At 38.8% G+C, this 12,838-nt stretch overlaps 1 protein-coding gene across 6 annotated transcripts in view; it reads left to right on the forward strand.

Moving 5' to 3' along the window:
* The window catches only part of TMEM131 (transmembrane protein 131), a 191,104-nt gene that overhangs the window by 122,058 nt on the left and 56,208 nt on the right, over positions 1-12,838 (forward strand). For all 6 annotated transcript variants that reach the window (XM_047781503.1, XM_047781501.1, XM_047781502.1 and 3 more), the window contains 5 exons: positions 2,584-2,664; positions 5,619-5,769; positions 5,868-5,924; positions 6,817-6,878; positions 12,596-12,704. In XM_047781503.1, coding sequence (XP_047637459.1) covers positions 2,584-2,664; positions 5,619-5,769; positions 5,868-5,924; positions 6,817-6,878; positions 12,596-12,704 — 460 coding nt within the window. The remainder of the gene's footprint in view (positions 1-2,583; positions 2,665-5,618; positions 5,770-5,867; positions 5,925-6,816; positions 6,879-12,595; positions 12,705-12,838) is intronic.

The raw sequence follows: 12,838 nt of genomic DNA on the forward strand, positions 1-12,838 counted from the left end.
CGCTGTCCTATCGTATTCATGTGACTTAATCGATTTTATAACTGGAAGGTTGTATGGAAGGCACTCTTAACTTGATAGTCCTGTAGTATGTTATGCTGTGTCATTGTCCTTAAATTTTTTTTTTTGTCTTTCTGCTGTTTCTTGGGCCACTCCCGCGGCATATGGAGGTTCCCAGGCCAGGGGTCGAATCGGGGCTGTAGCCACCGGCCTATGCCACAGCCACAGCCACAACAACGCCAGATCCAAGCCACACCTGCAACCTACACCACAGCTCATGGCAACGCCGGATCGTTAACCCACTGAGCAAGGGCAGGGACCGAACCCACAACCTCATGGTTCCTAGTCAGATTCGTCAACCACTGCGCCACAACAGGAACTCCTCATTGTCCTTAAATTTAAGAAAGTATTATAAAGCACAAACTTGTATCTGATTTGTTCATTGTAGAATATACATGAGTATGTTCTCACTGGAAAAAAAATGTTAACCATTCAGAGATGTATGAAGCAAAAGTCCCCTTGGACTTCATCCCTTCCAACCCAGTGCTGTCCAGCAGAACTTCCCATGATAATGGAAGAGTTCTGGATCTGCTCTGTCCAGTACAGTGGCCACTACCAAAGGTGCCTATCGAACACTGGAGCTTGGGGCTGGGGTGGATGAGGAACTGAATGTTTAATTTTATATTATTTCAATTAAGTTTAAATAGCCACATGTAACTGGTAACTGTTGTATTGACACAGCTCCAGCCCCAAAAGTTTCCTCATGGATGCTCCTCGTGTGACCTCAGGGTGTTACCTGAGACCTTTTTTCTGTGCACCTGTTTGCAGACATGTGGGCACACAAAAGTTAACATTCTCTATGGGAATTTTTGTACATAAATTATATTTTGTATGTATCATCCGTTTCCTTATTATCCTAAACTTGATTAAATTAGGGTAATTAACACTGACCTAAAATCAGTTGTTCCTAGTTTTAGTGTAGTCTTTCTTTTGATTTTATAATTTAGCCTCTATCTGTCCCCTCTTCCTTATTCCTTTCCTTGTTATCAGTAGTCTACCTTTCAAGCTTCTGTTTCCAAACATTGTTAGGCTTGTTTTTCTAATACCTTGGAAGATTAAATGAAATAATATGTGATGTTCTCTGGTTTTTTCAGAAAAAAGTTCTACTCTCACCCCATCAGTTAAAATGTATTAATAGAGTCAGTACTTAAGGGAACACTTAATACATGGAAGGCAAGTAATAATACTCAGAGGATATCGTAGCTCTTTAGTCTTTGCTAGATGCATTACTGTAACATCAACACACAGCAAAAACAAAAACCTTTAAGCATATACTAAGTACTGCTGTTTTCCCTGCTTTGTCCTTTTTTATGTACTCCTGGAGGATTTTGTGAAACAAGTAAAGGTTTTCTACTCATTCTCACGCATCACCCCAAATGTGCATTTAATTAAATATATTCTTCTCTTTTAAGAGATAAGATGGCTTTAAAGAAAAGTTTCCAGCCATGTGTCCTTCTATTCCTTAGTATTTACCCAGGAGAAAGGAAAGCTGATGTCCACGCAAAGACTTACACAATGCAGTGTTCATAACAGCCTTATCTATAATGACCAAAAACTGCAAACATTCCGCATATCCATCAGCAAGTGAATGGATCAAAAATTGTGGCATATCCATAAAATCAGAAATAAATGAACTATTAGTCCATAAACCAACATGATGGATCTCAAGATAATTACACTGAATAAAATCAGCCAGACCCAGGAGTACATGCTGTATGACTCCATTTATATAAAACTCTAGAAAATACGAACTAATCCAGAGTGGCTGAAAGCAGTTCAGTGGTCACCTGGGGGTGAAGGGGGAGAGGGGGACAGATGGATTTGCAAAGGGCACAAGGAAATTTGAGAGCTAAAGGGTTTATTTAATGTTGTAATTGCAGTGGTAGCTTCACACCTGTATTCATGTCAGAATCCATCAAGTTGTACACTTTAAATATGTGTAGTTTATTGCATGTGAATTATACCTCAGTAAAACTGTTTTAAAAAATCATGGGTGTAGTTACAAGCCACAGTGGTATTAACAGTCCCTGTGAATTTCCTACCAGAAAACCCCTGATATTTTCATATTGCCTTGATATTGTTGCATATATCTAAGAATAATGGGCTCTTCACTGTGTCATAATTACAGTAGTTGTTAGATCCACTGCTAGATCTTGTTATAAATCTGTGACTAAAGAAGCACTTTTGTTACTATAACAACATTTGTATTTCTAAAATTTTACAATTTCCTTAAGCTACTTCCTTCAGAAAAAAATAAATGTCCTGTGGATGGATTTTCTAAAATCCAATCTCTCAAACAGCTACACTGTTTCTGAGTTCAGTATTTCAGAGTGACCTTGTTTTAATTGCTTGCACATGTGGGCACCACCTCTGGTGATGTGATACAACACTTACCTGCATTTATACCTGTAAACGGTTCTAAATTTTTTTCTGATAGACAGAGCATCAGACACTTCTATATAACAACAAATTGCTTGCATTTAGAATGTGATTTTGCCTTAACTATCATGTGCTCCTTTGTCTCAGGTTGTAGAAATGTACTCAAGTGGAGGAGACCTTCACCTCGAACTTCCCACGGGTCAGCAGGGAGGCACTAGGAAGCTGTGGGTGAGTGCTGGCATGGTCCCTTCTTGTGGGGGCCCAATGAGACCAGGTGGTTTCTTAAAGACACCAGAAATGCTTACCTCCTCATCACTCGAAGAAATATGGGCAACCTTACCTTAATTAGTGTCTTAATGTTAAATTCCTAACCGCTGTATTTGAAAATTGGGTGAGAGTGAGAGAAAAGTGGAATAATAATAAACAAAAGAGGTGGAAGCTTTAACCCACTGTGTGGAAAGGAAGAGGTTTTAACTATTCTTTCTCAGAATAATATTGGTGATTATAATATGCTTTACACTAAGACTGGGGGGAAAAAAGAATGCATGAGAAAGACCCATTATATTTTCAAAGGTAGAGAATTGAATGTTCATACATATTATTAATGGAGGAGATGCTTTCTGCAGAGGGAGCATAGTCAGGCGCTCATGATGACTTAGAAACTTGAAGTTCTTAGATGATTGGTATTCACACTAAGTGCTGTTGGATCTTTAACAGCAGTTTGTATCTATGGTTAGAGAACCACTTGTTTGTGGAGAATACTAGCAAGTATCAACCAGATTAATGAATTTGTAGCAACTACCTTCTTTACAAAGGTTCCTGCAGTAGGATGGTGTTTTGTTTTGTTTTAAATGTCATCTCAGTTTTAATCCAAGAGGGGAAAGGAATAGAAAAATGTAGTTCTGGTACCGAGGTCACTGAAATCACTGCTCATTCGAAATCAAGACACATGGACTTGACCACTGTGAATAAGTTCCAAAAATCAAAATCCCTTTGTTAATTGCTCTGTTAAACCCACGTAGCCTCTTAATTCTGTTATCTGACAAATCTCAACCAGTGAAGGGATGTGGAGGGGACATTTTTAGGATGTTTACTTGAACATTTAGAAACAAATTTGTCAATGACTAGGTTAACTCCAAAGATATAGAAACACTCTAGCAGGCAGAAATACGTAATAGACGGTCTTTTTATATCCTTTCACAAAAATGTTTTACCTTGAAATTACGATATTATTTGAAAAGCCTTTGGGAGAAATAGCATATAAAACAGTGCTTCTTAGAGTTAACTATAAGCTATTAAAATTGCTTTATAATTCTAGATATAAGAACCAAGAATTTACTACGAAATATAATTGGATTCTAGTAAACATAAAAGAAGTCAGATTTCTAATTAGTTAAGAACTGTAATGAATGGTAGCAGACATGGCAAATTGCTTTAATACTCCTAGAAGCTACAAAAAAAGATAGAGTGATTCTTGCTTCTACAAATCTAGAGTGAGAAAAAAGTCAGTTGTCCTTGACCTCAGCCCCAGCCCATTTTGGTATATATGAGAAAACCCCAGAGACCAAGTTAGCTCCTCAAGATGGGGAATAGATGGTCCATCCCTAGTGGCCCCCAAAGGGTTCCAATCACCTCTTTCTGACTTTGAGACTAAAAAGAGAGTATAGGTAAGTAAAGACCAGTAATTTCTAAAACACAGGGATTTCCTAAAATACTCCAGAAGCTGTGTACAGAGAAATTCTGGTGGTCTCAAGGAAGCCAGATTGTTCAAAAACCAAGAAAAGGATTATACCTCAAAAAATCATCTTTCCGGAGTTCCCACTGTGGCTCAGCATTAACAAACCCAGCTAGTATCCATGAGGATGTGGGTTCAGTCCCTGGCCTGGCTCAGTGGGTTAAGGATCCAGCATTGCCATGAGCTATATAGTGCGGGCCGGCAGTTGCAACTCCAAATTGACCCCTAGCCTGGGAACTTCCATATGCTGCAGGTGTGGCCCTAAAAAGCAAAAAAAAAAAAAAAAATTTCTTCCAATGAGTCTTCTTTCTAGCATATGTGCAAGTGTTCTCTCATCACAGGCCTCAAAAGTATGCTATCTTACATGCCTTACTGAATGCAGATGATGAACTGTGGATTTGCTTGGAAAGCTTTGTTATGTTAGGTTAAAACCTAAAAAATTTCCTTTTATCTTTTTTTTGTTTGTTTGTTTTTTGTTTTTTTGTCTTTTCTAGGCCCGCACCCAAGGCATATGGAGATTCCCACGCTAGGGGTCCAGTTGGAGCTGTAGATCTGAGCCGCATCTGTGACCTACACCATAGCTCACAGCACCGCTGGATCCTCAACCCACTGAGCCAGGCCAGGGGAACTCGACACCTCATAATTCCTAGTCAGATTTGTTAACCACTGACCCACGCCAGGAACTCCCAAATTTCCTTTTAAAATGAAAGGAGGTTGGGGTCTAAGCTCTCTTGGTTCTCATTTAAAGAGAATCCTGTAAACTTCTGGAAAAGCAGTTTCCCTCTGATAGTGATGTTTCTGTTGTTTCAAGACTAGATAATATACCCAAGCATCACCAATATAGCAAAGTAATTTTTGTAGGTTAACTCTACATTTTAATGATGATTTTTGCAACTAACAGTTTGTTTTCATATAATTTTATTTATTTCATTTTGCTCACATTATGTACCATTCTTCATTTTAAAGTAGACATGTTTTTAACATTTAACATTCTTCAAAATTAGACTGTGTTATAATCAGTGGAATAAATATATTTGTTTAATCAGTAATGTATTTTTTGTTAGTAGGTATATAAAATAAGAATGCATCTTTTGGGGAGTTCCCATCATGGCACATCAGAAATGAACCTGACTAGGAACCATGAGGTTGCAGGTTACATCCCTGCCCTCACTCAATGAATTAAGGATCTGGCGTTGTCATGAGCTGTGGTGTAGGTCACAGACACAGCTTGGATCCTGTGTTGCTGTGGCTCTGGTGTAGGCCAACAGCTACAGCTCTAATTAGACCCCTAGCCCGGAACCTCCATACACTGCCAGTGTGGCCCTAAAAAGGACAAAAAGACAAAAAAAAAACACACACACACACAAAGAATGCATCTCTTGGGTGATGTCATCTTATTCAATAAGCTGTGGTGGTTTTGCTACATTATGGTCTGTTAACTTGCCAGGAAATTCCTCCTTATGAAACCAAGGGAGTGATGAGAGCTAGTTTTTCATCTCGAGAAGCAGATAATCACACAGCCTTCATAAGGATAAAGACCAATGCTTCAGACAGCACAGAGTTTATCATTCTTCCTGTTGAGGTGGAAGTTACAACAGGTTAGTGAAAAACTAAAGGAGCTGCAAGTCTCTTTTCCTTTCAGTGCATCTTACTCTGGCAAAGTGAAAGATAATTGTTTGCTTTTCTTTTTTCCAAGCTCCCGGAATTTATTCCTCAACTGAAATGTTAGATTTTGGTACACTGCGAACACAAGGTAAAAAAAAGAAAGTTTCTTTATAGGTCTTTAAAAAAAAAAACAACACCACCCTGTGTTCAGTACTGAATGGCTCTCCTATGTAATTAGTTCACCTTGGAAGTTATTTCTCAGTGGTGGATTATATAATCTTATAGAAATCTACTTTGGGGGTCAGAGCCAGTACAGGTTTCTCCTCCGTTCCTCTGAGGGACACTATTGCTTACCAGATAGGAAAGCAGCATTGCAGATAACTTAGGTCAAGTCTTCTAAATGGAAGATCAAGGCAGAAAGTAGAGTCTTAGTTTCTTAATCCAGTTTCTCAACTATTTAGTTATGCTGGATCTTCTTATAACATGAAGTAAAAAGATTTACTTCCGGATTTTTATTCAGATATGGATTAGTCAGTTGCTTTATCATGACATAATGTTAGAAATTGGTCCCAGATGGTCACAGAATGAATTCAAATTCTAAAACTGAAAATAACCTAAAAGACTTATTAAGAAAAAAGTAAGGGTACATGTAATTTGGCATTTCCTTGGGCCGAATGTAATTAAAATTTGGTGTTTAGGATTGAAGTCCCATTTTTGAGAGTTAGATTTGATTTTAATGTGATTATTTCATATTTTACTTTACTAAATTGTTTTATTGTACGTTGCTAGAATACTAAAAGATGAGTGATAATGTCAGTATCACTAAAAAATTTTGTTTTTTGGTCTGGTTGTTTAGAAGGGGCAGTTTTTACAATACTCACTGGCCTTAAGAATAAGGCAATTTTTGTCTAGTGTTTCTTTTTATAAATGTGATTGTTATTCTAGTTCGCATTTTAAGATATGATATCTATTAAGAGAAAGATTTTGACTTGCTATTAAAGCATACCATTTTAACAATTTCTTTTCCTCAATTTTATCAGATCTACCAAAAGTTTTAAATCTTCATTTATTAAATTCGGGAACAAAAGATGTACCAATAACAGTAAGTTTTTACTTATTTCTTCCTAACTTCTATATTCTTTGTCTTTAAACTTGTGACAAAGTTTAAAATAATTAAACTCTAGCTCTAAAGGAATTCTGTTTTGTAGTGACCTGGTGACACTTTGGTTCAAAGTGTAATATAAGAAACCTGTTCTGCCTCTCTAGTCACCAGCCTTTAAGGTTGAGAAGGGCATGCGGTCTTCTCCAAGCTAAGTTTGAACCAAAGTTCATGAGGTTCCTGTTTAGCAGAAGCGTATAAGGGGCAGAAGCATATAAAAGCTCATAAGGATTCTGATAAATCCTTGGATCTGTGTGCCACGTGCCAAGAAAAACAGGTTGTAAGGATTCCATCTGGTTTGGTTGTTAGACTTAATGTTTGGTTAAATAAGGAGAGAGAAGAAAAGATTCAGATGAGTTGGGAAGAGAAGTCACAAAGCTAGAACTGCGGTAGGTAGTGGTAGTGCTGTTAACATTTGTCACAGATACCCCTTCTGACTGGCAGCTGCCGTGGTCACCCTGGACAGCACACTGTGAACTAGAGGTCTCTCTTTGCCTTACACATACACATAGAACCAGTGACTGGGATGCCTTTTACATGGTTTGGGGGGTGGGGTGAGGTGGTCCACACGTTACATAGAGAATAATGAACAAGGAAGGCATTATATTTTTATTATGACCCATGCTGATGTCGGAAAGCTAAATTCAGAGAAATCTGATAAAATAAGATAGGCTATGAGACTTAAGAGACTGCTGTTCATCCCTGACCAAACCTAGTGTTTGTTTACCTCCAGCTGGTGGAGTAGAGACCAAAGAGAAGAGCGTATACAAACCCTGAATGATGGGAGGGACCGTCATCTCAGGAACCACATTTCAGTTCACAGTGACCTTGCTCACTAGCTAGCAGGGTCATAGTCTAAGCAGTGTCCTGACATATGACCTAGTATATCTTTCTGCTAGGGAGAAGCATTACGGCTGGTTACGGGAATGGAGTCTGGTAAAAAGCTCTCCCCAGTGCACAGTGGAGCTGAAACTGCCCCCACCTGAGGTTCCTAGCACCCTAGTAATAGGCCAGCTGAGAGAGACCTGCCTTTCAGTTGCCTGAATCTGGTGGGATCCACACCCCTGCTCCTCCAGGCATTGTCAAGGGTGCAGGACCCTTCCACAGATGACAAGGAACAGTTCCTTTGACCTAGCCACCCTGATGCCATATTTTTCTTAAAAAAGAAAAAAAAAAAATACGTAATGCAGACTGTTTCTACTACATTAAGGGGTTAGTGATTGGGGGTCTTTAATCTGCGTTGAAATTTTCATCAGTCTATTAAAAAATGACCAAAATAAGAGCAATATAAGTGTTTATAAAAATTTGCGTGTGTGTATGTTAGCATAATTAACATAAAAGTCATGAATGTATTTCTGTATCTTCCTGAGCCAGTTTCAGTAGCTTATGAGTTTCTAGGAAGTTTTTCATTTCATCTAACTTACCTAATTTGTTGATATACCATTGCTCAAAGTATGTGTTGTAAAAAGTCACTGTATGGAGTTCCTGTCGTGGCACAGAGGAAACGAATCCAACTAGGAACCATGAGGTTGCAGGTTTGATCCCTGGCCTCACTCAGTGGGTTAAGGATCTGGCATTGCCGTGAGCTGTGGTGTAGGTCGCAGATGTAGCTTGGATCTGGCCCTTGTTGCTGTGGCTGTGGTGTAGGCCAGCGGCAACAGCTCTGATTAGACCCCTAGCCTGGGAACCTCCATATGCTGCGGGTGTGGCCTTAAAAGACAAAAGACAAAAAAAGAAAAAAGAAAAGAAAGAAAGTCACCATAGCTGCATTGCGGTGAATGAACTGCAGAAAGTTTAAAATCTCTTGTAGTGGTCTGCCTGGGAGGTGATGGTAGCTTGGACCTCTCGCCTTATCAGCCATGGGAACTGAGTTTTAAAAGAGCTTCCTAAGGTTTTCCCTGTGTTTTTCTGCATCATATGCCAGACTTAGAGACTGGTGCATTTTTAGAAGGGTCCCTACTTCCCTCCATTTCACAAATTTATAGCATTTTAGGATGGGCTCAGCAGTACTAGTGGCTGAAAAGTCTTTTTTAAATTTCCCTTCATGGAATTCAGCTTTCAAGATATAAGACTACCAAACCAAGCAGTTCCAAATATAATTTCCCCACTTGTCAATGGGCAGGATGCCCAGGTTCAGGCCTTCCTGCCATTGATTGACTATAATGCAACTTTGAGAATATGGTTTTCCTCAACATTTACAAAACATTAATGCTGTACAAATAAGGGAATGAGTTTGCTTGAGATGTTTTAAGAGTCACCTTTGTGTGAAGTTTCCTTGTTAATGAATAAGAATCACAAATGTATTTAATTAATTTTACCACTATCAACTTGATAGGTACCTTAGTGAATTTGTGCTCCTGTTGTTAAAAGTTTAGTTGCTCTATATGAAAAGGTTATTTTCCTTGCTTGCTTAAATTAAACTTTTGTCTAAATAAGTTTTAGAATGTCCTGGGCCTTGAGTCTCACTTGAGAGTTCCTGAGCATTAGTTGGGTATGCATGTCGTGAGAAAGGATGGAACTATATTTAGAGCTTGTGCAAGCTGCCTTTCCTGGGAATCTTGCCATATATTTTCCCCTTCTTGATTATCTTTTAAGTAAGTAACAGTTAGTGACTGATATTAAAACAGATTGTTTGTATAAATATACTTATAAGTTAATCGTTATTTATTTTTCATTTGAAGCCATCAGGAGGAGCCAACGTTTTGTTTTGTTTTACTTTGTTTTTCCTTGGAAAACAGGTTTTAACTGATTGAGGGATTTTTTTTTTCTAAATGGTAATAATTCAACAGTTCAGACCATTTGTATAAAATATGAGCCAATTGAATATTTTTTTACTACTAGTGTGGCATGTTTTAAGGTAATAACTTTATATTATAATAAATTAAATATAATAAATAAAAATATAAAATATTTTTCCTCTGGTAAGGAAAATCTTCAAGTATGTTTCATGTGAGAGGAACTTTTTTTTTATCAACTACTTATTCTAAATTCTTACTACTTAACAGTGACTGTGTGGTAATAAGTACCATCACTTAGCTGTTTCTGCCATGGTGTTATGCCCTTTAAAAGTATTGTGCTTGTGAAATTCACACCGTGGTGCAGCCGGTTAAGAATCTGGCATTGCCATAGCTGTGGTGTAGGTCACAGCTGTGGCTTGGATTCAGTTCCAGACCCATGAATTCCATATACCGTGGATGTGGCCCTTTAAAAAAAAAAAAAAGTGTGCTTGTTACTGATTAACCACCACTTTAATCATGTTTGAAAATAATCCAGGTTCCATTGCTGCTGTGTCATAATCAACAGAACAAGTGAAAGAATTAGGAACTATGGCTCTCCTCTGTAAACACAGAGCTTTTTATGATCATCTCTAACAAATCTTGACCTCAAGATAATGTGGCTTATTCAAAAAAACAGCAAAATTAATCAAAATCACAAAAATATTTTAGATAGATGGAAACTTAGAAAATATCTAATCCAATCCCCTAGGATTTTATGGAAGGGAAAAAGTAAGGCCCCTTAAAGTAAACGGGCAGTTTACTCAAACTCACACTTCTGGTTAAATAGTTAACATCCTTTTGTTGCATAAACTGATCACCATGGGTTGTCACATATACTTCTGTAGTACTTTCCTTCGGAAAATGTGTTAGTACGTGGAGTTCCCCTCGTGGCTCGGTAGTCAACGAACCCAGCTAGGAATGATGAGGTTGCGGGTTCGATCCCTGGCCTTGATCAGGGGGTTAAGGATCCACCATTGCCGTGACCTGAGGTGTAGGTCGCAGACTCAGCTCAGATCCGGCATTGCTGTGGCTGTGGTGTAGGCCAGTAGCTACAGCTCTAATTGAACCCCCTAGCCTGGAAATCTCCATATGCCACAGATGCAGCCCTTTAAAAAAAAAAAAAAAAAGTATTAGTAGAGTAGTACAGTATAGTGAATTCAAATGAACCTTTCTCCAGTTTGTAGTTTCTCTTATAGTCAGACTGCTTTGTCTTAATTGTTAAAAATACAAACACACACACACACACACACACACACACACGCACATGTACATACATACGTACCTACATACCCATCAAGGAATAAAGAGATTGGTACTTTAAATGATTGCTAATAACAGCAAGCTTATTGATAGTAAATATGTGGATGGAACCAGTCAATCCCCAGCCCCAGTTAGAGCTTCAAAGCAAATGAGTTCTCAAGAGAAAGGAAGAGGAGTTCCTGTTGTGGCGCAGCAGAAATGAATCCAACTAGGAACCATGATGTTGTGGGTTCAATCCCTGTCCTCACTCAGTTTATTAAAGCTCCGGCGTTGCTTTGAGCTGTGGTGTAGGTTGCAGACACAGCTTGGATCTGGTGTGGGTGGCGTAGGCTGGCAGCAACAGCTCCAATTAGACGCCTGGCCTAGGAACCTCCATATGCTGTGGGTGTGGCCCTAAAAAGACAAAAAAAAGACAAAAAAAAAGAAGAGGAAGATAGATAAGAGTTAAAATGCTAAGAGAGCCAGAAGCCCAGAAGTAAGGCCATTAAGATCTCCAGCACAGGCCCTCCCTGCCTGCACCTTGAGGAGCTGGGCTGCACCTTGCAGAGTTCCTTATGATTGCAGACAATGCAAGGGACAGTTTTTCCTCATGCTTTTCCGAGGTGCTTCTTGGGCCTTCAAAGGACCATCCTTTGTTCTCTTGAGGCAGAAACCACCTTTATAAATGAGCAGAAAAATGGTGGGGAACAGCTGGGGTGGAACCTGGTGGCTCTAGCGGCCCTGACAGCACAGTCTTAGCAGGCTTGCCTGATGAGAGTGCCTTTCTGTGGGACATGTCAGGCTTCGACAAGTTTAAAAAGCCACTGGAAATTCAGCAAAAACCCCAGAAGCATTTGGAAACCAAAGCAAGATTCAAGTTGAATTCTAAGGGAAGATTTTTTTGATCGAGATTTGTGTGCAATGGAATTCCTATTGTAGCCCAGCAGGTTAAGAACCTGACTGTCTGTTAGGATGTGGGTTCAATCCCTAGCCTCACTCAGTGGGTTAAGGGTCCAGTGTTGCCTCGGGTTATGGCATTAGGTCATAGATAGATCTCATCTGGCATTGACGTGGTGGTGATGTAGGCTGGCAGCTGCAGCTTTGATTCCACCTTTGGCCTGGGAACTTCCCTATGCCAGAGGTGTGGCCATAAGAAGAGAGGAAAAAAAAGAAATAGGATCTGCAAAACTGCCTTGGCAAAGGGGCACCAGCTCCCAAATAAGCGCATTCTTCATCTTCATATAGTCAGGATGTTACATTTAGTGTTTAAATTTCTGTAAGAGGGGCCCTATCATAAATCTTCATGTTGCTTTCCCTTATAGGTGAACTAGGGGTCCATGTAGATAATAAATACTCTTTTCCTATTTTATGTATGCATACCTAGTATACTAGTTTGTCTTTAGTTTCTTACACACTCAACTTATCAGTCATGCATTTTTTTCCTCTAGTCATCATTTTATTTCATAAAAATAGTCCAATGAAATTAATTTGATGTTGCACCAGTTTGGGGCCTCCTCCATTCAAAGGGACCATATAAAGTTCAACTTTTTGCATTTTGGTTCTGCTTTACTTTTCCAGTATACTTTTCAGTATAAACTGAACCATTAGACTGAAATAATGCTATGTAAATTTTTCTCTTTGCAGAGTGTTCGACCTACACCACAAAATGATGCTATAACAGTACACTTTAAACCAATTACATTAAAAGCTTCAGAAAGTAAATATACCAAGGTTGCAAGTATTAGTTTTGATGGTAAGTATTCAACTTTTTCTCTCTAACAGAGTGGTCTTATTTTTCTAAATTAGAGGGCATTTGTGTTGACATCTTAATGTAGAAACCGAGACCATTTTACAGTCAGATTGTATAGTACTGGTTTTTCTTATAAA

This window comes from Phacochoerus africanus, chromosome 5 (assembly GCF_016906955.1).
Source record: "Phacochoerus africanus isolate WHEZ1 chromosome 5, ROS_Pafr_v1, whole genome shotgun sequence".
NCBI lineage: Eukaryota > Metazoa > Chordata > Mammalia > Artiodactyla > Suidae > Phacochoerus > Phacochoerus africanus.